Source organism: Mchenga conophoros, linkage group LG1, assembly GCF_057382185.1.
Source record: "Mchenga conophoros isolate Kocher_MC1m ecotype Shallow Benthic linkage group LG1, M_conophoros_male_GT1.1, whole genome shotgun sequence".
NCBI lineage: Eukaryota > Metazoa > Chordata > Actinopteri > Cichliformes > Cichlidae > Mchenga > Mchenga conophoros.
Window position 1 is genome coordinate 40838969 of NC_140526.1, and position 25821 is coordinate 40864789.

Here is a 25821-nt window from a genome sequence, read left to right on the forward strand (position 1 = left end):
TCAAGTTGATCTCTGATGCATCCAAAATGTGAATGTGTGTGAATGTTAGATGGAAAGCATTGAAAAAACTGCTTGTATGAATGGATGTGAATAGGTGAATGGGGCATGTTGTATAGAGAAGAAGAGTGCCATCTGGTGATGATCAATTAATCAAGTATGTTTAAAAACCAGCACCTGGCTGCTGCATACCCTCTTGATTCCTAAGGTAACAGTATGGGTGTACTTAGTTTAATATGTCATGTGTTACTGTTCATCTAGCTGGCAAACCTTTAGGACACGCTAAAGATCTGATTATTTTTATGATGTCCTGATTTGTATAATAACCTGCAATTTAAAGATGGTATGTTTTTTTCACACAACCGAGAACAGAAAAGAAGACTTACTCACTGTGATGCATCAAAATCATGATTGGAGTGCATCCTTATAAACACATGTCAAATACCAACAGTCTGGTGTGGGTCTGGATTCGGTATAATCTTACACATAGGATGTCAGACCCTCAGGCTACCCTCTTGCTCTTGCCACAGTTTTTTCTGTTTCTCTGTTTGGTCAGAGGCATTCATACCAGAGGCCTGTTCAAAGTCATTTGTAGAGCTCTAGCAGTCCTCATCCTGTTTCTTCTTGCACAATGGAGCAGATACCTTTATTGATGATGGCTTAACAACCATCTACAGACCTGTCTGGTTCTCCAAGAGTATGCCTGTCTCCTGGAATCTCCTCCGTGCTCCTGAGACTGTGCTGGCACCTTACAGTAATGCAAAACTCCAGTTAGCTTCAAGGCCTGTGATACACAGATTTTTTAAACCACTTACAGGTCTGCATTTCTCATTTTTGCCATGGAACAGGATGTCCTGCTGCGAACACAGCAGCAAACACCTGGTTACTGTTCAAGCATTTAGATTCTGACGGGCAACCAATCAGAAGAATGTTGCCTTAAAGGGGAGGAGTTAAAACAACGTTCTTTTCTTTCCAAGAATAAAAATAATGAGCAATTAACTTTATAGTTGATCAGCAATCAAGAAGTTACAGCAATTCACAGACATAGATTGATTATAACTATATATTTGTTATTATATTATATAGTAGTAATAAAACAAATGAATCAGAATTTTGAACATATGTCAAATTAAGAACCATTTCAGAAATTGTTGATCAGCAGAAAGCTGGTATATGTTTGGTGAGAGTATTCACATCTCTCTGTTACTGCCCCTTTAAGCAGTCAGTGTAGACTGTGACTGGCCAGCTGAGTGAGTGAGTTTCAGCCTGTACTGCTGTAGTGTCGAGCCAGAGCAGCAGACAGCACAGGTGCTCAAGTAGAGCTCTCACCCTGATACACACACAAACACAGATTATTCACACACAATCGTGCACATTCTCTGAGTAGAGACAGCATGAGTACAGTGTCTGAGTCTCTAGATGGGAGCAGCAGGTCTCTGTCTGCAGCCAGGAGACACAAGAGTATCAGGAAAACCTCCAGGAGGATTTATTCTGCCTACCAGGACCACCAGGAGGGGTGAGTCTACTCTCTGTTCTTTCTTCACTCTTACTACTATCAGCACTTGTGGAACTCCTCGCTGCTCGGATCTCTCTGTCTATCTGTTTATAGCTGCTCTTTCACTGCAAAGATTTTTACATTCCTCTACAAATACATTTGTTTTGCTTGGCTCATTAATTAATATTACTAAAGAGTCTGACTCCTGGAAAGCAAACACAAAGAGGTACAGAGAGCATACAGATGAGTTTTTGTTTGATGTTTGAAATGTACTGCATGAATGATATATGGAAAAAATACCATCATTTGACGTCCCTTATTGATTGTAATGCATATTTGCATAATAGCTTTGTGACAGTGAATATTGTTTGTGTATAGAAATGCTTGCATCGAGCTGTTCTTCTGTAATGGGGATATATTCAGTCATGACTTTTGCATTCCATATTTCAGCTAAAATAATTTATGTTACTCATTTGTTACCATAAGTGTTTACACACAGAACAATTAGATTCACTCCTTTTGGAGATACAGCAAACAGCTGTCTTCTTCAATGCTTTCTTATTAAAAGTGAATTACAAATTTACTACAACAATTAACAACATAGCAAATGCATTTGTATTAATGGGCTATCTAATGGTAGAAAACCACTGGAGATACACTATTTGTAAGCTGTAAGTACTGCATCTGACAATCATATTGGTCATAGTTTTTGTCAGATAGTTTTCTGCATATGAAATCTCTCCTTTGTGGAAAATCAATGTACTGCTTCTGCATTCACCATCGACAAGGGTGTTTTTTGTTTAGGAAAAAAATTCAATAAAATAAAAATTAATAAATAGAAATAACAGCAACTGAATAATTTACTTGCGACCTACTTCACAGTTTCAGTTTAATTCAATAATCACATTAAAATAAGTTTAGATATCTCAACATACAGAAAACATAAACATAAGTACAAGAATACCAGCGACAACCAAGACTTAGAGCTGCTAAATCTCATTCCCGGTGCTTCTAACTTGGCCTCATATGGCTCAAAGTAACCAAACATATGAAATGCCATGAGGCTGCTGCCTCATCAAGCTTTAATAAATGGCAGAAACAAAAAGAGATGGGAGCAATGGCTAAAAAAAAATTAATTCCAAGAACCTTTTTCAAAATATGAAATCAGCAATTTCTTGAATATCAGCAGTCCATCATAGAGGCAAGATTGTAACCCAATCAACTGAACTTAGAAATACCTACATGTGCAAAAGAATGATTCATAATTGAAAAACAGGATTGTGATCTGTCCATCGCTCAGTTCTCATGCACATCCATTAGTGGGTTGGTGTGTCTTTATGCATGTCATTATGTGTATTTGTCTCTGTCCGTGGCATGGCTTCTGACCTGGTCCCCTGGGGGTTGTGTCTGGGGTGGCTCGGGCCTCTTCTGTGTGGGCTGGAGAGGGGGGTGTTTACCTGGTGGTTCTTGGTTTTCTTGGGCCCAAAATTACCATTTGTGATTGTTCGGGGTTCATTAGTTCTTATTGAATTGGCAGCTTGCATATCTTGCATATTTTGAAAACCACCATCCGTGCTGAAAAGTACAGTTGTGGCTGGAAAATCTGAGTGTGACACAAGTATTGGGTTTTCTAAAATTTGCTGCTTCACGTCTGCAATTCACCCTGACATGCTGCCAATCAACTTCCTGTCTGATAGCAACCCATTCTTGAAAAGTTAATGCGTGGAGTTTGTCAGAATTAGTGGGATTTTCTCTGTCTGCTTGCTTCTTGAGGATTGACCACAAGTTCTCAGTGGTCTGGGGAGTTTCCTAAACGACTTAGCTATAACTTGTTCAGCAGCTAGAATTAGTTTTGAAACAAGAATAGGACAACATTCCTCTCCCAAAAGTCCAGCACGTGGTCTCATAAGTTCCCAGGTGTTTAGGGAATGTCGTTAAAAAAATGCAAATACTACACAACTATAGATGTATCCCTGTCACAACTTTCCTTTATATGTTACATTTGCTCCATTTAAAAATGTTCTCACTTTATGACATTTTCAAATTATTTGCTTTTATTCACATTTTACACAGCCTCCCAACAATTTTTGTAACGGGGGTTGTATAAAGTGAGCCTGACTGGAAATATAGATTAATATGACACATCAAATGAAAAATATTATCTCAAAGTAGAGACATTGCAGCCATGTTTTTTTTCCACACTGAAACCTCTTAGATCCATCCTTTGTAACAGAGTAACACAGAACCATATTTCCCTTTGCCCGTGTGTCCTATTCTGTAGCTCCTCAGATGAAGAAGACAAAGTAGATGAGAGGGTGGACAGCAATGATCCAGAGGAGATGTTCCAAAACATTCAGTACCAGAAGGAGATCATCGCCAATATTCGGACTAGGCCCTGGCCAATGAGGCGCAAACTCAAAGTCCTAAAGTAACCATCTTTTTGATTGGGATCTCTGTGTAGACTGCTACTCTGTTGCTTTTCTTATTCTCTGTGTACTGTGTATATGGTATATATACCATATATATATAGGTTCCTAGATATATGCTCATACTGCAGACATATGAATAATTAAATATTCTTTTATCTGTCACTAACATACATACATATGTATGGTTTGAAGAGGACTGCATTACATTTAAAAGTGTTTCTGATATTACATACAAGAGTGGCATGCTTTTACAGAATGGCGAACAGAGATGGCCACCTTGCATTATCATACGCACACAAACAACACCACTTATTTCAGAAAAATTCAGCCAAAATTCAGAAGCAGTGTGCGAAAAACTAAGTGCACCCTTACAGCTTCCATAGGATAACTAGCACTGTTTAGTAAGTAAGATAAATTGGATCAGATTAAAACACAACATTTATGCTGCCTATCTGCACACTACACGAACATCTTCACATTTCTGGCCTCCTTCCTGGCTGAAGAATTGTAAAATATTATTTCTTCTGTAGTTAAATTGATATTTGCTAAATTGCAAAAATTATCTATTATTAGCACACAACGACCAGCTGTGGAGGAATTTTTCAAACCATTTCTTAACAAAAAGAAGCAATAAAACATCATTAAAACACCTCGCCACAAATAAAACTGTATTATTGGAAAACTGAGCATAAAATATAAAAACCTAAAATGCACCTTTCTATATGGAGATTTCTGTTATAAGCTGGGAGGAGGATAGACCCACACAGCCTTATTTACTTAAAATAATAAAAATAAATGTCACTGTTACTGATGTGCTGAGGTTTTGCAGGCGGTCCTAAGGCTCACACTCACAGTCTCTTAGTGTTTACTGGTTCCAGACACAGGGAGAGCTCTGCACAGAAACAATGATTATTCCAGGGTAAGATGAATAGGCAGACAGAACGAATTGAGGCCAAGCACGTCACCTGGCTGATCCAACAATCTAGAGGTACACTGTAAAAAAAATCTGTAAAAATACAGTACAATCTACTGTATAAACGTGAAGGAATTTTCCGTATTAGTCATTTACAGGTATTTTTCTGTATTTCTCAACTACTGCAATGCATTGTGGGAAAAAGAACCTGAAAAGGAGGGAAAAGTAAGCGCAAGAGCAGCCATTAGGCTTCTTTCAGGCTTCATCTGGATTTTGGATTCTGAAGTTGGAGAAACTGCCTTCAAATTTCTGTGGTAAGTATTAAAACTCATGTTTCGTTTTATTAAAATAATGTTTTTCAAAAGACTCCGTGTTTTTATTTAGAAAGAATTGTTAATTTATTTGTTAACTGGTTTCGGCTGTCTCCAGACAAGTCAGGAATATTTTGCTGACTCATTTTTTAAAATAATTGTTATTTAGGTTTAACATGACTTAAGCTTTATTTTAATTAATGTTAAAATAATTTTTACTGTAATACCACCAGTTTTGCCCTTCAGTGGCTGAACCAGTTTTCATAAATATTATAGTTAGCTGTCTGTGTCTCTCAGGGTATTACACAGCTGTGACTGCTAACTAGCTAATTAGCGAAAGTCAGCGATGTGGCTAACTGGGAAAGTGAGAACTTCATGGTTCTAGAAATTATTCTAGGACTCTAATAAGTACTGTATCAATACCTGTGTTTTACAGTTGGCTCTACTGTACACTTTAAAGGGTTTCAGGCAAAGTTACACTAACCCTAGTTTAAGCCTCAGACCTTCCTGGCTGACGCTAGCAAATGCTAATGTTAGCCTCTGATTTGGGCTGCTAAAGTAAAGACTTTTAGCTAGCTGACCAGCATAGATTATTTCGGTGGTTAACAGACTGTAGTGGTAAAATTATTGAAAGTATAGTTTCACCTCAGCACATTTACAATTACAGTATGTCTATTTTGTAGCACATAGAAATGTTTAGTTAATATTTACAGACAGACACATTTTCCCTGTAACTGTGTTTTTACTCCAACATTTGTTGAAAATGTAATTTATGAAATGCTGAGCAGCATTTCTTGTATGTGGAATATTTTTGTCACCCCACTGTGCTAATGTGATTAAATACTAAAAATTATTACTAAAAAAATTCAATAATAAATCAATAATAACTATTTCTTGATTGAACTATAATGTAAGCGCAGTGCTGGTGTGCAGGGGCTCTATATGCCTTGTCTATATCAAGCTTTTAGCCAAATATAAGCAGAGATATTTGTATCTTTCTTAAAAATCCAGATCCTTACAGATTATTTGAGAAATGGATCAACAGCTACCACTACTTGAAGCACTTTAAGTCCTGCAGTGGAAAAATATCCCTTATTTCACCTTTGATCACACACTTTGGTTTTCCAGTGCAGAGCAATGGCCAAGAAAAGGAAAGACTTCCCCGAGTGAAAAAAAAGATGAAGATACAAGCTGGTGATGATCCAGAGCAGCTGGTCTCAGGAAATGAAGAAAAACCCTGATCACCTTCTCTACAAACACAAGGTGAGTTTAATGTTGTGGTTGATTTAGTTTTTCAAGGTATGTATGTTACTTTAATTATAAACTGCTTTTGTTGCAACAGAATGGTGTTATGTGTATGCAACTCTACGTGAATTATAATCCTTTGTAGGGCTGCGTGATATGACCAAAGTCTCATATCCCAATATAAGACGTATCTCTCCTGATAACGATATATATCACAAAATAGTGCATTTTCTGTCAATTCTGTGATTCTCGGGCAACTCGACTTATGTGAAATGTTTTCAGTTGGGCGTCGTGTACCTGGAGTCGAGTGTTTTGACCGATGCATGAAACTATACATTTTTAGACATGAGTTTAAATGGCCGCCATTTTCTTTCTGAGTATTTATTAGACGGCGTGCTGCAAGGAAAAGCCTGTTCTAACGTTTGAGTCTAAGGATTATTTTGAGCACCTGACGACTCTTTTTTGCTTTTCATTCGTAAACTCTCTCGAAACTCTTTCATGTGATTCTTGTGTAGGTGGTTAAAGAGGTTTGTCGTGTTCGAGTGGTGGTGGGGACCAGTTTGTGGCATAATTTGCATAGTACAGTTTTCTGGGGCGTGTCAGACTTTTCATAACCAAACCATGTCCATGCTACAGAGGTAGCCCCTCATTTAACAATAAGGTCCTCGATTTCTTTTGACTGGTCCTTCTGGTTCTGCCTCATCCTTGCTGTGCCTTCATCTGCGTGGTGACTGTAAGCGCCATTTATAGTTACTTGATGTTTTTATTTGAGGTCATTTGTTTGATGCATATTCTGAAATTTTATGTTTGAGAATAATGTATATCATTTCAGTTTAGTTTGAAAAGTCTCAACAGAAACTTGAGCTTTATTGTGAAAGGTTTATGTGGAAAATAAACAAGCGGACGGCGGAGCCACACGATGGTTTTATCCTCATTGTTGGTAACGAAAGTACGCGTAAAAACAGTCACTTGTCCGTCCATAGTGTGGTTATTTTAAGTATAAGAGAAGGAGAGAACTTTAAGAAATAATATAGCAACTACAGTGACCATCAAAACCATGAAAAAAATATTGCCGTAAACAGTTTATTTTGCAACACCACAAAACAAAGAATAGTGTATAATATGAAACGATAGACATTTTTATATCGTAATCTGATATATATCGTCATATCGCACAGCCCTAATCCTTTTTTTGTTTATGTTGTTTATGCTCTAGGTAAAAAAATTTTATAAAAATACAAACTTTTTAAAAATGTCTTGTTGTTTCTCTTTTTTTCCTCAGAATAAATTGCGACTAGTCTCAATGGCTGACACGGAGGAGCAACACAGCGACACGTTAACTCCGACTGCTGCAGTTCCTGTATGAACTGAGCAACTCTTAAAATCCAAGGAAAAGCTGAGTGTATTTTACTTAAAGCTCAGATGGACCTTGATGTACTAACATGCAGGCTGCATTCAGGACTTTGTCACACTGTTATATGAAGAGCGGTAACAAGACTTTGTAGTAATTTGTCTTACTATTGTCTTATTTGTTGTGATTTAGGGTCTGTGCGCACAAGCAGAGGTTTTTGTTTGTAACTGTAACCTCGTTTTCAGAGCCTTGTCTAACATTTAATGGTCATGAAATATGTCAGACTTTTTCCTCTACTTAACCAGCTTAGAGAATTTGAACACCGTGGAGAAAAAGGTGTGCATTAAGGATTTTGAACTATGATGTTTAAGTGTTGTCACTGCTGAGGATTCGTGGACACAGATCCTTATTCACTATGCTGCTGTTTACAGTTTAACTTTTCATCAGAACAAGCACTTCTAATTATACTTTGCTCCTCACTGACAAAACAAGTCCCGTAAATACACTTTTATCTTTAAGTTTGGGACAGTAATCTGTCTTAATTTATTATGTGTTGTAGTTATCATATGGGGAAAAGTCCTGTGGTTATCCATCAGTCCTGTTCGAATAAGCCCAAAGTTCAGGAACATCTTCTTTAGATCTGTTCAGTTGTATTCATGTGGCACCACTTAAACAGTCAACAAATTTTGACTCAAGTATGTTATATTGTAAGGTAAAGAGCCCAAAGAGTTAATCTCAGACAAATGTTCACACAAATGTGAATTACATTCACTTCATTAATGAAGTGAATGCAATTCAGTAATCAAAGGTGTTTGGCTATAACTGACTACATGTGTATACTGTATCATAAGTGGACAGAGATGGATGTAAACCACACCTTAACCATTTGGCTGAGGCAAAACTACCACAAGGCAGTGATTCTAACTAAAAGGTACTCTGGATATTATTAAATGTGAACATGTCGTTAAATATGACATTTTTTGTTTGTCAGGTGTCCTGTTTGAAGAAAACACTTGGTAGCCACTTGAATGAATGTAAATAAACACATTTACATGAGGGCAACCTGATTTCAAGGAAATAAAAATGCTCAAATTTGAAAGCTTGTGAGTTATTTTGGTCATGTATCAGCTGTTTAGTAGTTTTATGACAAGATGGATGCTGTCATTATATTTAAGTATAGTGTTTGAGTTAAGGAGAATAAAAGAATATTTAACATTAATTGTACCAATGTTGTTGTGTACGAAGCACAAATTAATTTAAGTTTTAATTTATGAATTTTTGAGTACATGGTGTACTAGGTTGTAATTGCATAGAAATGTACGTTTAAGGATATAAAGAACTATATTTAATGAGTTACAGTGAAAAGAAGTGCTTGGAAATAGTAATATAAACAGAAATTTCAATTTTTCTATTAACGGAAAATATCAGTTAATGATACAGAAAATATACTGTGAATAAACGGAATTTTCTGTTTTATAGCTGAAGGAAATGTCCGTAAATAGTACAGAGAGTATACTGTAAATCTACAGAATTTTCCGTTTTATCATTTACAGAAAGGTCTGTCAAACCTCCGTAAAAAAACGGAAAATGTACTGGCAGAAAATTACCAGGACATTTTCTGTTTTTCTACGGAATATTTTTTTACAGTGTAGAGCAGGTCATCTACTGATCAGAAGCTTGGTGGTTGGATCCCTGGCTGATCCAGTCTCCATTCCAAATATCCTTGGGCTAACTCCAAGCTCTCTCTGATGCACTGGAGTATGAATGTGTGTAATTGGTAGATAAAAAGCCCTTAATCCTAGAAGAAAACGCTTGTATGAATAGGTGAATGAGGCATATATAAAACGGCTTGAGTGCTCTGGGAGAGTGGAAAAGTGCTATATAAGAATCATTTCATTTAACTCTGGGTACTCTAGCTTTGCAGTATAATTGTTATTTGTAATTTTAAATTGGCCATTAACTTTTGGTAGATGAAGTGCTTGAAGTGTATAAAATCAGTCAATATCAATGGATGTATAATTCAAATCTGATTTCATCTTGATGCATTCTCAATCATCCAGGTAAGTAAATCTCCAAAGGTTGGTTCTGTTCATCTGGACGTAGCATTTTGTGGGAGAAACGTTTCATCACTCATCCAAGTGCCTTCTTCAGTCTCAGCTGACTGCAGGTTTCCCCGATCTTAGAAACAGTACATTTGCACGAAACGTTTCTCCCACTGAAAACGCTACGTCCAGATGAACAGAACCAACTTTTGGAGATCAAATCTGATTTGTTGTATAGCACTTTTTATTTGATTAGTAGGACTAGGAAAGCACTACACTTTATTGTCAAAAATATTCACTCATCTATCTTCACATGCATATGAACTTGAGTGACATCCTATTCTTAAGCCATAGGGTTTAATATGGTGTTGCCTTTATAGCTATAACAACTTGAACTCTTCTGGGAAGGCTTTCCACAAGGTTCAGGAGTGTGTTTGTGTGAATTCGGACCATTCTTTCAGAAGCATATTAGTGAGGTGAGACACAAGTGTTGGACCACAAGGCTTGGTTCACAGCAGGGTCCAGTCTCTGGACCTTACTTTGTGCACTGGTGTGCAGTCAATTTGGAACTGGAGGGGCCATCCTCAAGCTTTTCCCACAAAGTTGAGAGCATGAAATTGTCCAAAAGCATTAAGAGTTACTTTCTGAAAAACAAGCTCACATCGTAATCCCTGCTCAACCAAACTTTACTCTTGGCATAATGCAGTCAAACAAGTACTGTTCTCCTTGCAAATGCCAAGTCCAAACTGATGGAGATGGAGAAGCATGATTCTTTACTCCAGAGAACACATCTCCACTGTTCTGGAGTCCAATGCATCCAATGCTTTGCACTTCACTTGGTGATGTAAGGCTTGGATGTAGTGGGCATGGAAACCCATTCCATGAGGCTGTCTGCAAACTATTCTTGAGCTAATCTGAAGGCCATGAAGTTTGGATGTCTGTAGCATTAGACTCTGCAGAAACCTGGCAACCTCTGTGCACTATGCATCTCAGCATCTCTTGACCACACTCTGTAATTTATATACCCCACCACTTTGTGGCTGAGTTGCTATCGTTCCCAATCATTCCCACTTTGTTTTAATACCCAGCAAGGACATTTCACAAGTGGACTTGTTGCACAGGTGGCATCCTATCATAGTACCACATTGGAATTCAGTGAGCTCATGAGAATGAATCATTCTTTCACAGAAGCATTAGTAGCAGCCTAGGTGCTTGATTTTAAACAGCTGTAGCCATGGAAGATGCCGAGATCAGATGAGATCGGGCGCGCTCAGGATGGTATGGCCGTAAGATAGTTCAATGCATCCATAGCAAACATTTTCACTGCTATGCAGATGACACCCAACTCTATCTGTCCATGAAGCCAGATAACACACACCAATTAGTTAAACTGCAGGAATGTCTTAAAGACATAAAGACCCGGATGGCCGCTAACTTTCTGCTTCTTAATTCAGATAAAACTGAGGTCAGTGTATTCGGCCCTGAAAATCTGGTATATGGACCAGGTGACCATAAATCCTCCCTTAGTCATGCTGCAATAGGCGTAGGCTGCCAGGGATTCCCATGATGCATTGAGTATTTCCTTTTCAGTCACCTTTCTCACTCACTACCCACATAGCAAGCAGGTCTGGCCCGGATCTGGTATCAAGTCGGCACTGCTGGTTTACTTCTGGCATGATAAGACGTATGTCATCCAGATATGGGCCAGGTCTAGTAATGACGCCACTGTTTATGTGATGGCATGCCACATCTGGCCCGATTGTGGTTTGATTTATGTGGCCCAGGCTCATAGAAAACAGGTCTTCCCTGGATCTGGCATCAAACTGGCACTTCTGACTGATTAGTGTCATGGCAGGGTGTATGCCAAGTAAATGTGGGCCAGGTCTGGTAATGATGGCACTATTTATGTTCCTATTTTTCTGTTTCAGTCAGAAGACCCAAATGCCATGTTGCAATATGATATTGCTATGGTAGCCAACGTTTCAAATGCAGATTTGACAGGTTTGTGAGTGTACACTTTATCCAAAACCTAGTGAGGTTTTACTCATCTTTGCCAGTGGCTGGCTGTAACTCAGGAGGTAGAGCAGGTTGCCGACTGATCGGTTAGTGGTTCGATCCCCGGCTTCTCCAATCTGCGAGTCTGTGTATGAAAATAGTTAGGAAGCACTCAGTCTAGAGAAAGTGTGCGATTGGGTGAATGTGGCATGTTGTATAGAGCACTTTGAGTAATCCGGGAGAGTAGAAAAGTGCTATATAAGAATCAGTGCATTCACTGTCTGAAGAGAGTTTTGTCATGTTACTTTTGCACTATTATGTTCCGGCACATGTTGTTATTACATGGCTTGATTACGTTACACATTAGGCTGACATCTGGCCAGCAGTGTGTCTGCAACTGGCCCGTGGCTGCACACAACTTACACATGGCCCACATACCACAAAGAATGACGGCCCTTTGGTGGCCCAGATCAGGTTTACCAGAGATAATCCACACATGGGCCAGCACAGGACCATCAATGTGTCTGCAACTGGCCTTGTGCTGGCCCATGTGTGGATTACCTCTGGTAAACCTGATCTGGGCCATACCAATTTTGCTATGTGGGTATGTGTTAACAGACCTCTCTGCACTGAATCACACTTGTTATTAATCTCTGTCTCTCTTCCACAGCATGTCTTTCATCCTGTTTTCCTTCTCTCTCCCCAACCGGTCGCAGCAGATGGCCCCGCCCCTCCCTGAGCTTGGTTCTGCCGGAGGTTTCTTCCTGTTAAAAGGGAGTTTTTCCTTCCCACTGTCGCCAAAGTGCTTGCTCATAGGGGGTCATATGATTGTTGGGTTTTTCTCTGTATGTATTTTTGTAGGGTCTACCTCACAGTATAAAGCATCTTGAGGCACTGTTGTGATTTGGTGCTGTATAAATAAAAGTGAATTGAAATGGAAGATGGATTGGAACACTCCAAAAGTTGATCCTGTTCATCTGGACGTAGCGTTTTGTGGGAGAAATGTTTCATCACTCATCCAGGTGACGTCTTCAGTCTCAGCTGACTGCAGGTTTCCAATCTTATAAACAGAACATTTGCATAATTACTGAAACCAGCCCACTGAAGGAACAATGGGCTGGGAGGTCAGTTCCTCAGTCATAATTATGCAAATTCTCATGACCATTGATCAACAACAATGGATTGGAACACTTAAAGTCACTTTGATGTGTCAGTGAATACTTTTGGCAATATAGTGCATATTAAAGCAAGCAAATTATACAAAAGCATTCTAAAGTCAAATATAAGGGCATCTGTTGCAAAGCTAGGCCAAAATTGTGTAATGGTGCAATTGGGACAATGATCCCAAGCACACTAGCAAATCTACTACAGAACTGTCAAAGTTTCAGAGGACTCAGATGCAGCTGAGAAAGGTTCTACAGGGCTTAATGAACAATTTCAAGAATGACTCCAGCAAAAATGTTTACTACAATTCTTTCACGTGTCAGGATATCACTTTTTCCACAGGGCCAGCTTTGCAATGTCAAAGCCTCTAGAACAGTTTGCAACTGAGAGTGTGTGAGAGACTTGGCCAGACAGGTAAGTACTCAAACAACACAGCAGCTAGGTTTTGACACAGATTAGGGCAACAATGTGGTGACAAAGGGAGAGGAAAGTACTGCCAGTGACAGGAAACAGATAAGCCTGTTTTAAGCTGGCTGAAACAAGTTAAGCATATACACACGCACACAGGGTGATATGCCATGCAATTACATGGCACGTTACACTGTAATTTTAGAATGTGGTAAATACCAGATTATTTTTAATTATTTCCTTGTACATAAAACCTTGGAACTAAAGGAAGGTGGGAGGGTTTTCACATCACTGTACACAAAGAGCATATATGAGGGACACATTTAATTTTACCTTCACCAATTATATCTTTTTGCATAAGGAAATGTAATTTTTTTGATAGTATCAACAAATAGTACCGACTGAGACTACTAACAGAGAACAAGCTGAGCCACAGAGAGACAGAGGGAGTAGATAGAGAGCTCCTGAGATGTGCTGAGTGTGTGCCATGAATAACAGGTTTTATATGGGCAGTTTGCTATTACCGCAGAGGTTTTATTACCATCATCAGGGATGGGATGCTAGCGTGCAGTTTTAAACCCCCTTTAATCTCAGGGTGAGTGTAATTATTTCCACTGCAAGAACAATTTATTTCACACCACAAATTTGTGCTTTTTACCCACATTTCCAGACACGAGTTGTTCTTCAGCCCTGTAAATGAACATGCATTTATTGTAAAGCCGGAGTTTCTTTTTTGAGCCTTGAAAGTCTGTAAATTATTATACAATTCACACACTCAGTACTCAGTGGCTTCCTAGTTGTTCCTTGTGCCATAACAAAAACAGGTTTGATTACTTGAATCAGAGAAATAATATTTATATATTGAAAATCTTTGTGATGTAAAAATGTTGGGGCTACTTCAAGAACATTTAATTAAGATTTCATTTAATTTAGAGTTATGCTCACTTGGTTATTGATTACTTGATTGCACTTGATTATGTGTACTGCGTAAGTATTCACAAAATTTTCATTTGTAAAAATGCAAGTAACTGAATGGAAAGATCTTTTTCTGTTTAAATAAATAAATGTACTTGGTGGACTTTATCTGTGTGATTCCCAGGCAGGCCAGAGAGATTGTTCTGAGATATGAGGGCCGACTAACCAGAACCAGAGGTTACCAGACCGCAGGAGCTGATGTACGTCCACCAGCCTTTCATCCACTGACTTTTTTTTTTGGACTAACAATCTAATCCTGCTGGACTGGAGATTGGAGAAACAGATTGCTTAATGTATTTATAGTGCATTATAGATCTTGTCCACAACAGGATAAAGTGCTATTTCAGGGCAGTTTTATTTCTCTGCACTGCAGTGGCCTGATGATTACAGCCAAAACAGTAAATTGTGTTGGATTTCTTATATAAAGGCTGCTGAGTTTTGATCTTTCAAGGCTCTTCTCCTCTGTGGGCTGAACACACATGTGTATAACTCTTTATTCGTATTTGCAAAAAGATTAAGTCAGACAGTGAGAAAGATAGTTGTGCTGCAATAATCCATGGAGCAGCACAAGTGAATTTATAGCCCATGTTACGGCGCAGTTAATTCAATGTTTGGGCTGCTTCCCACCCATTAGAATAAATTGACTTTCAGTGAGCAGTCTGACGATCAGGTATCAGTTCTACAGTTTGGCTCACGGTTAATTGAAACTCAGAATCAATGGCCCAGCTGACCTTCTCTTGATTAACAATTAACAGCTTAGTTGTGTTTCTTATCTTTCAGCACTCTAAAAATGATACAGCCACACTGTTTCAGATCTCAGGTGTCTGCTACTTTATTATATGCTGAAAATTGAAAATTAGACAGTTCATCAACACACAATAAATAAAAAATGTAACTGCTGTTATAATTTTAGACTTTACTGAGAGCTTTTCATCACAGAAACAATGGTAGAAGTAGTTTTTTGTTAAACCTCTGTCAGTGTTTCTCAGCTTGATTCTCTCCTGCAGCTGCTGAAGAAACTTTCTCGTTTGCTTTACAACATTGTGGTGCTGTTCATTCCTTGGGAAGTCAGGATCAAGAAAATTGAAAGTGAGTTATCTGTTTTCTTTGTTCATGAAAACGTGTCTCCTACATCTGCTGGCTAAAAAGAAAAGAACAAAGGAGCAGGGTGTGTGTGTGTGTGTGTGGGGGGGGGGGGGATAAGAAATCACTCATGATGTTCAACAGGACAGAAAATGGGAAATTTGCTAGAAATAACTTTGAAAATAGCATCTTTTCATCAAGGAAAGTCATTGCTTTCCACATCGGCTTTGCTGTGATATATTCAAACATTAGATGGCCTTATTAAACTGGATTTAGCAACAAAGAAATATTTGTGATTTTAGCTCAGAATCAACACATTACCATAAGCATATGGACTTTGAAGAGACGTTGTTGTGAACTGGGGCCATTCAAGAGAAAATAACACACTGATTTAAATGCATATCAAGAACAACAGCACAACAGATCCAAGGATACTGCTGGTTACGTGTTTAAGCTATTCAAATTTGTGGTACAGCAGAACACAGTCCAACAGACTGTTATATCCAAAGTGTTATATGCTTGGATGGTTGTCCGGAGAGGAGTCGTGTTATGGCGTATTAGGCCACCACAGTAAGCTGGCCCAGTACAACTGCCTAATTTGACATATTTTTCTCAAAAACAAATTTTTATTTCTTTGTCATTAATGTACCAAATAGTGTTTGCTTCCAGGCACCATGAATGTGAAAAGTTTATTCGGTGAGCTGTGTTTATTATTAAGTTAGATTAAGCTTTGAAAGAAACCACCAAGCTTTTTGATCAAACAGCACCATTAAAATGCATTACTGTCAGTGGTGTACACCTACAGCAGTGTTTGTGTGTGAACTATGTGCAACGTATTAATCAGTCTTATTTTGATGTTTCCTCTGACTTGCTGAGGTCACTTTGGGTCAGGCGTGGCCTCCTACTTTATCTTCCTCCGCTGGTTGTTTGGGATCAACATTGTTCTCACCATCATGACTGGAGCCTTCATTGTCCTACCAGAGGTCAGAAAATCTCTCATACCATATATGGATGGATGGACTAGAAAGTTCTAGTTTCTTTAGAATGGTAATCCAGCTGCAAAACTACACAGGCACTTGACAACCTTGCTTTTATACAGGAATATAATCCTAATACAACCACTTAGCAGCAGCTAAGTTAAGTCCCCTGCTGGACAGAGAGATATCATAGATGAATTGCACTCATTGGCGCCAACTAATTCAGACTCATTGCAAGATTTATGACTCTTAGAGATATCTATGATAGCAATTTTCTATTCATAAATGCGTGTTAACTTCTATTTCTCATACGGTGCTGTGAAAATGTTGAGTTTAACTGGCAATGAGTCTTTCACATCCTGCTGGAATTTGCTCCACTCTTCTTTACAGATATCAGTTACATTTAAGTCCAGAGTTTGACGAGTCTGCACCAAAACCACCAAAAAAGATCCATTTTTGATAAAGCATATAGTTCGTGCTGGATCGACTGTCATCTGTCAGATGATCTGGGGTCTTTGACCCTGCACTTGTTATTATACCCTCTGCATATCCCTCTTTATTCTTGTTTGGATTTTCATATTCTAGCCTTAATTTCTGGGGTTTTTTTTGTTGTTTTGTTGTTTTGTTTTGTTTTCGGGGGGGTCCATGATATTTTCAGGTTGTATTTTGTTTTCATAGTTGGATGTTTTCTGCCCATCTGTGTTCTCCATATCAAGTTTGCATTCTTGTGTCCTGTGTTTAGTTACGTCCTGTTTTCATTTGTTACCATGGTAATGTTGTGTGCATTGTCTTTAGTTTTGCTTGCCCTTCTCTCGTTAGCTAGATTTGATCTTTTATCCACCTGTGTCTTGTCTTCCCCAGCTTCCTCCCCTCTCCCTAATTACCTTGAGTGTATTTAAGCGCTTAGTTTTCCTCAGGTATTTGTTGTACTGTACTGTTTGACAATATTTTCTTGCAGGACTCTTTCAGCACATATCCTGTCCTTTTCTTTTCTTTTAAATTTAAATGTTAAATATCTTAAATAATAAAACCTACACAAATGGTCAATGATGAGTTTTGTATTTAATTTTTACCCCAGTAAATATATTGTTGATTTGTCCTTTAGTACAGATTATAGAATATTTGCAAGGCAAGGCACGGACAGTAATAGTGGGATGGGGGTGCACCTGGATATATATCTAACACTGACATGCAGACACAAGCAATTTTCTCAGACATAACTTACAATGTCATTCCCACTGCATATCTTGATCCTCCATTTTTCTGCTTTCTCACTTCATGGTTTGTTGGAATTACCACTCTGCTGTTCCTATTTGCACGTCTCACCTTTATCTCACCTTGCTTAGTGAATAATATTGTTTGCTATCAAACATTATAGGTTCTCATTTTCATGTTTCTGTATTGTACTGGGAATTGAGTGGGTGGCCGTAGCTCAGGTAGCAGAGCAGGCCACTTACTAATCAGAAGCTTGGTAGTTTGAGCTCTTCTTGTCAAATGTCCTTGGGCAAGACACTAAACCCATGTTGCTCTCTAATGCATCCATTGGAGCATGAATGCATGTTAATGTTAAATAGAAATCACTAGCATAGAAAGAGTACAGAAAAAACAGTGTTTGTGTGAATGAGGCAAGTTTGACATAGAGTATTAAAGAACCAGTCCATTTACCAATTATTCAACAGAGTTTGAATGTAGGGTCAGTCCACCGGAGTTATCACTGTCTTTCTTTAATAACACACTCTCAAAAACATTTACAGTGCTCCTCAGTCAATGTTCAATGTTCAGTTGTTCAATGTACTGCACACAGTGGAACACAGGCTTGTTTGAGCCTGTGCTGCTGAAGCTGTAGGTTTGCTCACTTATAAAGAAATTAACATCCTCCAAAAAACAAACATTTAATTTTAATCAAAAAAACCCCAGTAGAAAACATATTGGCTAAAAGTTAGAAATTGACTTGCATGGCCAACTGAAAGAAGTATTTGATCCCCAGGGAAAACATGGTGGAGAAACCCTTGTTGGTAACAATGTTTCTACCTCCGTATTTGACTGTGGGGACAGTGCAAGATTTCAATCTAATATGGCGCACTGTGCTTCAAATTGTGTTCTTTGTTTCTACGGTACTACCTTTAAATCATTAACATGCTCCTCCTGGTTGTTGTTTTATAATAATCACACCAACAGTTGGTTGATTTTTGAAAATAATAATACTCACAAAGCTTCTGGGTGACGATCTTTAAGCTCATTCCAAAAGGCAGATCTACAACCCCTCACATCCCATATGGAAAAGAAATAGTAAAAACTTATATGTGATTACTCATGAAAGTGGCCACTTTCTCATTACTTTCATATATTGTTTTAGTAAGTATACAAAACATACAAGTTTCATTATATAATTTTTCAAGGGATCTTATATCTGTTTTTACTCTTGTATGCTTTTCATACAAGTTTCACACAAGACAGATACAAACTTTATAAGATTTATATACTGTATATCTTTTCCATTTGGGATGCTTTGACATTGCTAGGCCATTTGTATTGTTAACACCTGAACAACTGTCTAAGTAAACCTCATCACTCGGGCCACTCACACTCAGAGGCTACTCAGACCAAGTCCTTTGCAACTTGTTCTTCTATTGTATATATTTCTCATGTCTTTTTATCCCTGCTGTCTTACTATTTATGCTTCACACCTGCACAGTTGTTGTGGAGCACCAACAGTTAGGTTGTACATGTACAATGTCAATAAAGGGCTATTATATTGTATTAAATTATCTTGTTATGCAGGTAGATGGATGGAGGGATGAAAGGGTTATCAAAAATCCAACAGTAACACCAAGTTTTTTTTAATTTTAAAAATCACAACAGAGTTTCTGTAACCTTGCACTGATCTTTACCTAACACTAACGCTGCCATGTGCCTAAACCTAGCAAAACCGTAACCAGGAGGCATGGACTAAAAAAATCAAGCATAATGTTACAAAGTCCAGCTGCAGATCAGTAGGCGATCTTAATATCAGCTCAGCTCAGCTGTCAGCGAAACTGATGTCCTTGTACGAATTGTCAAGTCTTGCTATTGCTCTCTGGCTCTGGATGAAGGAAGGGGAAGTCCCAGAAGAGTCATACCACCAAATAGATATGGTCACCTGTAGATAACATGACTGAAATGCATTTTATTTATTACAATTACAGTGCACTGAACTATGTTTGTGTGCACTAGCTGCTGGCTGGAGCACCATTTGGAACAACAAGAAGTAAAACTATTCCCAAGGAACACCTGGCTTCAGCCCAGGACCTGGACACCATCTGGTCTCTTGGGGCAAGCTTCTTTCTTTTTACTGTTCTATCAATAGCACATTACTTACAGATAGACTAGAACATTATTTAAACATTATTTTACTCCCTTTCTGACCAATTAAGATAAAACCGATCGAAACCTCTTCCAGTCCAAAAGTTGCATTAGAGTTAGAATATAGGACTGAGCAAGTAAAGACATAATTCTTTCATCCCTATATAAACATTTCATCTAATGGATACTAATGATCATGCTCCAACTGATTTCCTTTACTGTTTTCCTTTTCACCATTTTTATCTCTTTGTGTGCATTGCCATGTGTGTTTGTGAAAATGTGTTGTCTTTGATTCTTCACAGGGCTACCTCCAGTACTCTGTGTTATTCTATGGTTACTATGGCAGGGTGAGGAAAATCGGCAGTGCAGGGTACCGATTACCCCTTGCCTACTTCCTGGTTGGAATGGCTGTCTTTGCCTACAGTTTCATCATTCTGTTGCGAAAGTAATCATTATGCTCTTTAAAACTTATACTGATGCTATAATTATCTGATGGGTTAGCAATGTGATGTCTTAGAATGATTTCAAGTTTGTTAAAAATTGAGGAAAAACTGGGAAAAAAGAGTTAAAAGTTAATCTAATCTTTACTTATCCCTACTGAATCTATAACATTTCACAATAACATGGTCAGAGTAATGTTTAGCATAATTTCCAATCTTTGCAACATTTAATAATCAGCAACTTAATATAAAATAAAAAGGTCAGGACCCAATGTTTCCCAGCATAACATCGCACAAGGCATCACATTGTTCTCTTCTCCCTGTTGCTGTTAATGCTTCACTGATGGTGAAGGACTGTTATTATTAAAATGAAAACAAGATGTGCAAAATATATCGTCTGATAACATGCCCTGAAAAATAATATTTCTGCAGAATGGCAAAGAATTCACGCCTGAGCCTGGCCAGTGCTTCTGATGAAAGCTTCACTTTCTGCTGGAGAGTGTTCTGTGCCTGGGATTACCTGATAGGAAACCCAGAGGCTGCAGAGAGCAAAGGAGCTGCCATTGTTAACAACATCAGGGTCAGAGAAGAATGTAACTTGAACTGTGCAATTAATTTCTTTTTTAAGAACAAGATATTTAAATTATGACCTAAGCACAAGTGACTATCAATATTTTTCTGCACAGGAAGCCATTGTCGAGGAGCAAGAAAAGAAGAAGGATACCAGTCTGTAAGTGCTTGTTTGTGAGCATTGTTTTGTATGTTTTCTGTTTGTCCAGCTTCCTCCAGCTCAGTCTATTGAAGCTATAGGTGAGTGACTGTTTATTTACTACCCCAAGAAGTTGCTTCTGTTCATCTGGACGTAGCGTTCAATGCAGAAGCGTTTCGTCACTCAGCCAAGTGACTTTTTCAGCCTCAGCTGACTGCAGGTTTCCCCAACCTTATAAACAGTACATTTAGTGCATAATGACTGAAACCAGCCCACAGAATGAACAATGGGCTATGAGGTCAGTTTCATGATCATTAATATGCAAATATTCATGACCATTGATCAAAAACCATTGATTTGGTGAATGGCTGCAATCACAGCATTGTAAGATGGGCAGGTACCTCAGGCTAGGCTCAAGGCATGCTGAAAGATGCCTTTTGCTGCTACACTAAGGAATGTTTACTGTTCCTCCACTACCTCAACTCATCATCATAAAACCTTATTATTATGTTACGTTGTGTTTTTTTGTCACACTGTCACTTTGTTGCTCTTGTTTGCACATTTGCACGTGCACTTTGTTGTCTGCTGTCTGTTAACAAAAAAAAGTCTTCCTTAGATAGTTAGTTTTTGTTATTTATGTTGTAATTTATGTTAGGTCAGTCTGTCTTGTCTCTGCTAGCCAGCTAACTAGGCCTCTTAGTTAGCTAGTTTAGTGTTTTCTGTTAATTTATGTTGTAAATTTATGTTGCATGTAGCACCTTGGTCCTGGAGGAACGTTGTTTCGCTTCACTGTGTACTATCTGTATATGGTTGAAGTGACAATAAAGCCAACTTGACTTGACTTGACTTGAAGAGATTTCTTAGATTATCTCAGAAGATAACGATGAGGTGGCTGGGGAAGGGGAGGTAAATTCTGCTTAGACTGCTGTGCTTGGATAAATGACAGGAGATGGATGGATACAGATCTTTAAGTAGCCACAATTCCTTGAAAAACAAGTGCATGTCCTGAAACTGAAAATGGCAGTGACATGTAAATCATTGGTGACACTGAGCTACAATACTTTACTTTAGGCAGAAGTCTAAGTTGATTAAACCCAAAGATTTTCTAATGTTTAAAATCTATACATGTCCAAAATTTTATATTCTAGGTTCTGTGTTGGTATAGGGAGGCTAAAATCCTACAGACAGACTCATGGCTGAAGGTGGTCCTTTTGAAAGTCTATGTAAATAATGAAAGAGTCAGCAATAGCAAAAAGAGGCTGCAGTGACACCTTATCCGAAGTGTATGTTGTTCAGAACATCCAACATACACTTCAGATGTCTACTAAGAATAGTGCATCACAATTACATCCACTTTTCTAACTGATCATTGCCAATGACACTGTGTTTTCCCTCAGTGCAGTTCTGATCAGTCTACGGATCTTGGCCAACATCCTGGTGCTCCTCTCTTTAGCAGGGAGCATATACATCATTTACTTTGTGGTGGATCGTTCTCAGAAACTGGAGCAGGAGAAGCCGGAGCTGACGCTATGGGAGAAGAATGAGGTACAGGAACAGACTGGACGTCACCATCCTTATCATCAGTTATTTTAATTGGATAATCCAATATACAATACAGTTCTAAGGAACCACTGAAAGTGGAGACTTGACATGGATCCAGTGGAAGGCAACTACTAAATGTATATATCCATCTGCCAGGTTTAGAGAGCTTTAGTCACCTTACAGCAACCAGCTCACTCTCACAACAAAATGTGTAAGCTATGCTGATCAACTGTGCAACACACGTACATGTGTACTCTGTGTGCATACACACATACAGAATTTCTTTTTCTCAACAGAAGCTGTAAAACTGCTACATGCCTACATCTTTTGACCTGTTTTTTATAACACACATTGTTGCCCAAAGGATTTACTCATTCATTCAAATTATTGAATTCAGGTGTTCCAATCACTTTCATGGTCACAGTTGTAGAGGCATGCAGACTGCTTATACAAACATTTGTGAAATAATCGTTCTTTCTCAGGAGCTCAGTGAGAGGGCATTGCAGTACCGTGCAACCATCAAATACTCCGCAGTCAACCGCTAGTGGCATTATGCCACACTGGAAGTGACTGAAAAAGGCACGGAAAATTGCAAAGCGGGGTCAGCGGATACTGTGGGATGTAGTGGCCATCAGAGCTCAGGAACATTGCATAGAGCTTCATAGGTTTTCATGGGCGAGCAGCTGTATCCAAGCATTACGTCACTAAAGTGACTGATGTAGTGGTGAAAAGTACACTGCCACTGCCACTTGGGTGCTTATAGCCGAACTTCTTGCCACACACGCATAACTGAAAACTGCACCTAATGAGCATGTTCAGTTATTATAAACATTCAATGAATGAATTAATCAATGAATCAATTAATTAGGACCCTCGGAAATCACTGAAATTGTTAGAAACAATGAGACATATTTGTTACATGCATTTCAGTTAAAATAACAAACTTTTCTCCAACTACCAACTACCCATCAGTTACTTATGTATCCATCTACATTCCAGGTGAGTGTAGTGGTTTCTCTCATCACCATGATTGCTCCATCTGCTTTTGAACTGGTGGCTCAGCTGGAGATGTACCACCCACGAACCTCACTGCGATTCCAGTTGGCCAGGTACCATTGTCTAACCACAGCCTATAATGACACAATAATGGCATACTATACTATTCAGAAAATGAACGGAACCCTTACACTTTTATGCCAAAAATTCTAAGCTAAAATTTTCCCTTAACTTTGGTTAGTTATGTGACAAGTGATACGAGTTGCAACTTACTCAGGCCCTGCATGTTTTTAAAGTCTTTAATTTAAAACCTAAGTAGTACAAAAACTGGTTTTATGGTTTTTTAAAGTTTGTGGTGATTTTATGGGTAACTGGTATTAATAATATAGTTTCTACTAACCAAAGTTAGTTTGGTTTGTGGGTTAGGTTGTTTTGTTCTCAACAAATTATACAATGTTTGTCAGTAACAATTTTTACTTTGACTATTTCATTCATCAAGATCTGATGAGAGCCCTCATTGGAGCAGTATTTATATAATAACTGAAAGGTCTTACAATGCTCATCAATTTACAGGGTCCTTGTCTTATACCTTGGGAATCTCTACAGTCTCATCATTGCTCTCCTTGATAAAGTCAACAGTATGAGCTCTGCTGTGAGTATGTTAACTAGCCCCAGTTAAGAATTTGTTATCTAGTTTCAAATTTGAACACTATTTAGAAAATAATATAAGATTAATAATTTAATTTGCTGGTCATTCATTTTGCCACAGTTACTAGAAAATAGCACAAACAAGTTACCAAATATTTAACCATGGAAGAATTGCTACAAAAATCATGTTTTGAAAATGCAGTATTTAGTGGACCTTCTGATGAAATTAAAAAAGTAAATGGTAAATGGCCTGTATTTATATAGTGCTTTACTGGTCCCTAAGGACCCCAAAGCGCTTTACACATTCAGTCATCCACCCATTCACACACACATTCACACACTGGTGATGGCAGCTACATTGTAGCCACAGCCACCCTGGGGCGCACTGACAGAGGCGAATATTGATGAATATTAATATGAGTTTAAATCTGTATTGTGACTCAGGCATTTTATTTATTTTTTGTTGCAATTTATTATTTAAAAATATAGTGTGGAATTGATTGTTAAGGGGAGAAATATCACTGATGTAAAAGTCCCTAACTCACAAAATCTCATCAAATACAATACATATGGCTTTAAACAGTTAAACTGAGATACATATCATTCAAGTGAAAATTCAGTATGTAGGTTATTTTAATGTTAACATGAGCAACACATTGGACAGAAAATAACTGGTAAACTTGTTATGCTAACAACACAATTCCAGTGGTATTACTTTGCTACATTTTAAAGCCAAAGTTGAGACTTTAAGAAGGTAAACACAGTTCATTCTATCTTCAGTGTCTTTAAAATGTGTCCAGGTATTCTGTTTACTTTTTATGCACATAAACTAACTAGTTTGGAATTATTTTCTACTATCTTTATACTAATGCTAATGCTAATTGTGTAGGCTAAATAAGCTAATATGCTACAATGCTCAGTCCTACATTTTAGACGTCTAAATTCAGGGGTTGCATCCTTCAAAGGCCACATTTGAAGGCTGATTATGTCACAGCAATGCGAAGAAGACTGTTTTCCCGGGATCTGAAGGATCCATGAGGCGGAACCTTGGTGGCCCACTCTATCCCAAGATTCATTGCGCATTGGTGGTTCTAGAATATTTTTTGAAAAGGATGGTCCAAGGAATGCAGTCAAGGAATAAACTCAAATGTAATTGTTTTTATCTCACTCAAATATCCTGTAGCAAAAATATTAACAAGAGTCTAAAATGTCAAAATTCTACAGTTTCAGATGTGTAACGAGTTAGTGATGCTTTTAAAGCTTTTACATTAAAATATAAGCAGTCAAAAAACCAACTTACATGTTTTAGAGTTTGTGTAGATGCTATGGAAAATTGATACTAAATAAATCCAGATTTCCCTTCAGTTGTGTATAACTTTTAAAATTTTCTGCACATACAATTCAGTTTTGATACCAAAGCTGGGTCTGTTTAGTGGTGTGAAGTTTAATATGCTTCAGTGTTTGGCGGGGCCATCTGCCGTGACTGGTTGGGGTGAGAGAGAGAAGACGGAACAAAAGACATGCTGTGGAATAGAGCGACTGAAGGCTTTTCAGGGAGTTTTTAGGACATCCTGACATAACAAATTACAGTAGTCCAGCCTAGAAGTGATAAATGCACGAACAGGTTTTTCAGCTTCACTTTGAGACAGGGCATCTCTACGGGCTGAAATCTGTGCCATCAGAAACTGAAGTTGAATAAGTTAAATTTGAATTTGAATTGCTCGGATTGAATCTGAATTGTAACTTGAATAAATGTTTT

At 38.2% G+C, this 25821-nt stretch overlaps 1 protein-coding gene and 1 long non-coding RNA gene across 4 annotated transcripts in view; both read left to right on the forward strand.

The window, feature by feature from the left end:
- Positions 1-1359: 1359 nt before the first annotated feature.
- tmc3 (transmembrane channel like 3) overlaps positions 1360-25821 on the forward strand; it is a 44792-nt gene continuing 20330 nt past the window's right edge. Inside the window, exons 1-12 of one of the 3 annotated variants that reach the window (XM_085278503.1) lie at positions 1360-1513; positions 3774-3920; positions 14450-14525; positions 15333-15414; positions 16285-16391; positions 19599-19697; positions 20030-20172; positions 20600-20747; positions 20854-20897; positions 22274-22421; positions 23418-23527; positions 23988-24066. In XM_085278503.1, coding sequence (XP_085134629.1) covers positions 1392-1513; positions 3774-3920; positions 14450-14525; positions 15333-15414; positions 16285-16391; positions 19599-19697; positions 20030-20172; positions 20600-20747; positions 20854-20897; positions 22274-22421; positions 23418-23527; positions 23988-24066 — 1305 coding nt within the window. In that variant the 5' untranslated portion in view covers positions 1360-1391. Of the gene's footprint in view, positions 1514-3773; positions 3921-12289; positions 14526-15332; positions 15415-16284; positions 16392-19598; positions 19698-20029; positions 20173-20599; positions 20748-20853; positions 20898-22273; positions 22422-23417; positions 23528-23987; positions 24067-25821 lie in introns of those variants that run through there. The other 2 variants (XM_085278515.1, XM_085278510.1) reach the window with 2 other exon arrangements.
- On the forward strand, positions 4749-9084 carry LOC146583861 (uncharacterized). The gene is made up of 3 exons (XR_014892877.1): positions 4749-5148; positions 6274-6408; positions 7673-9084. It is a non-coding gene; the product is annotated as an uncharacterized LOC146583861 (long non-coding RNA).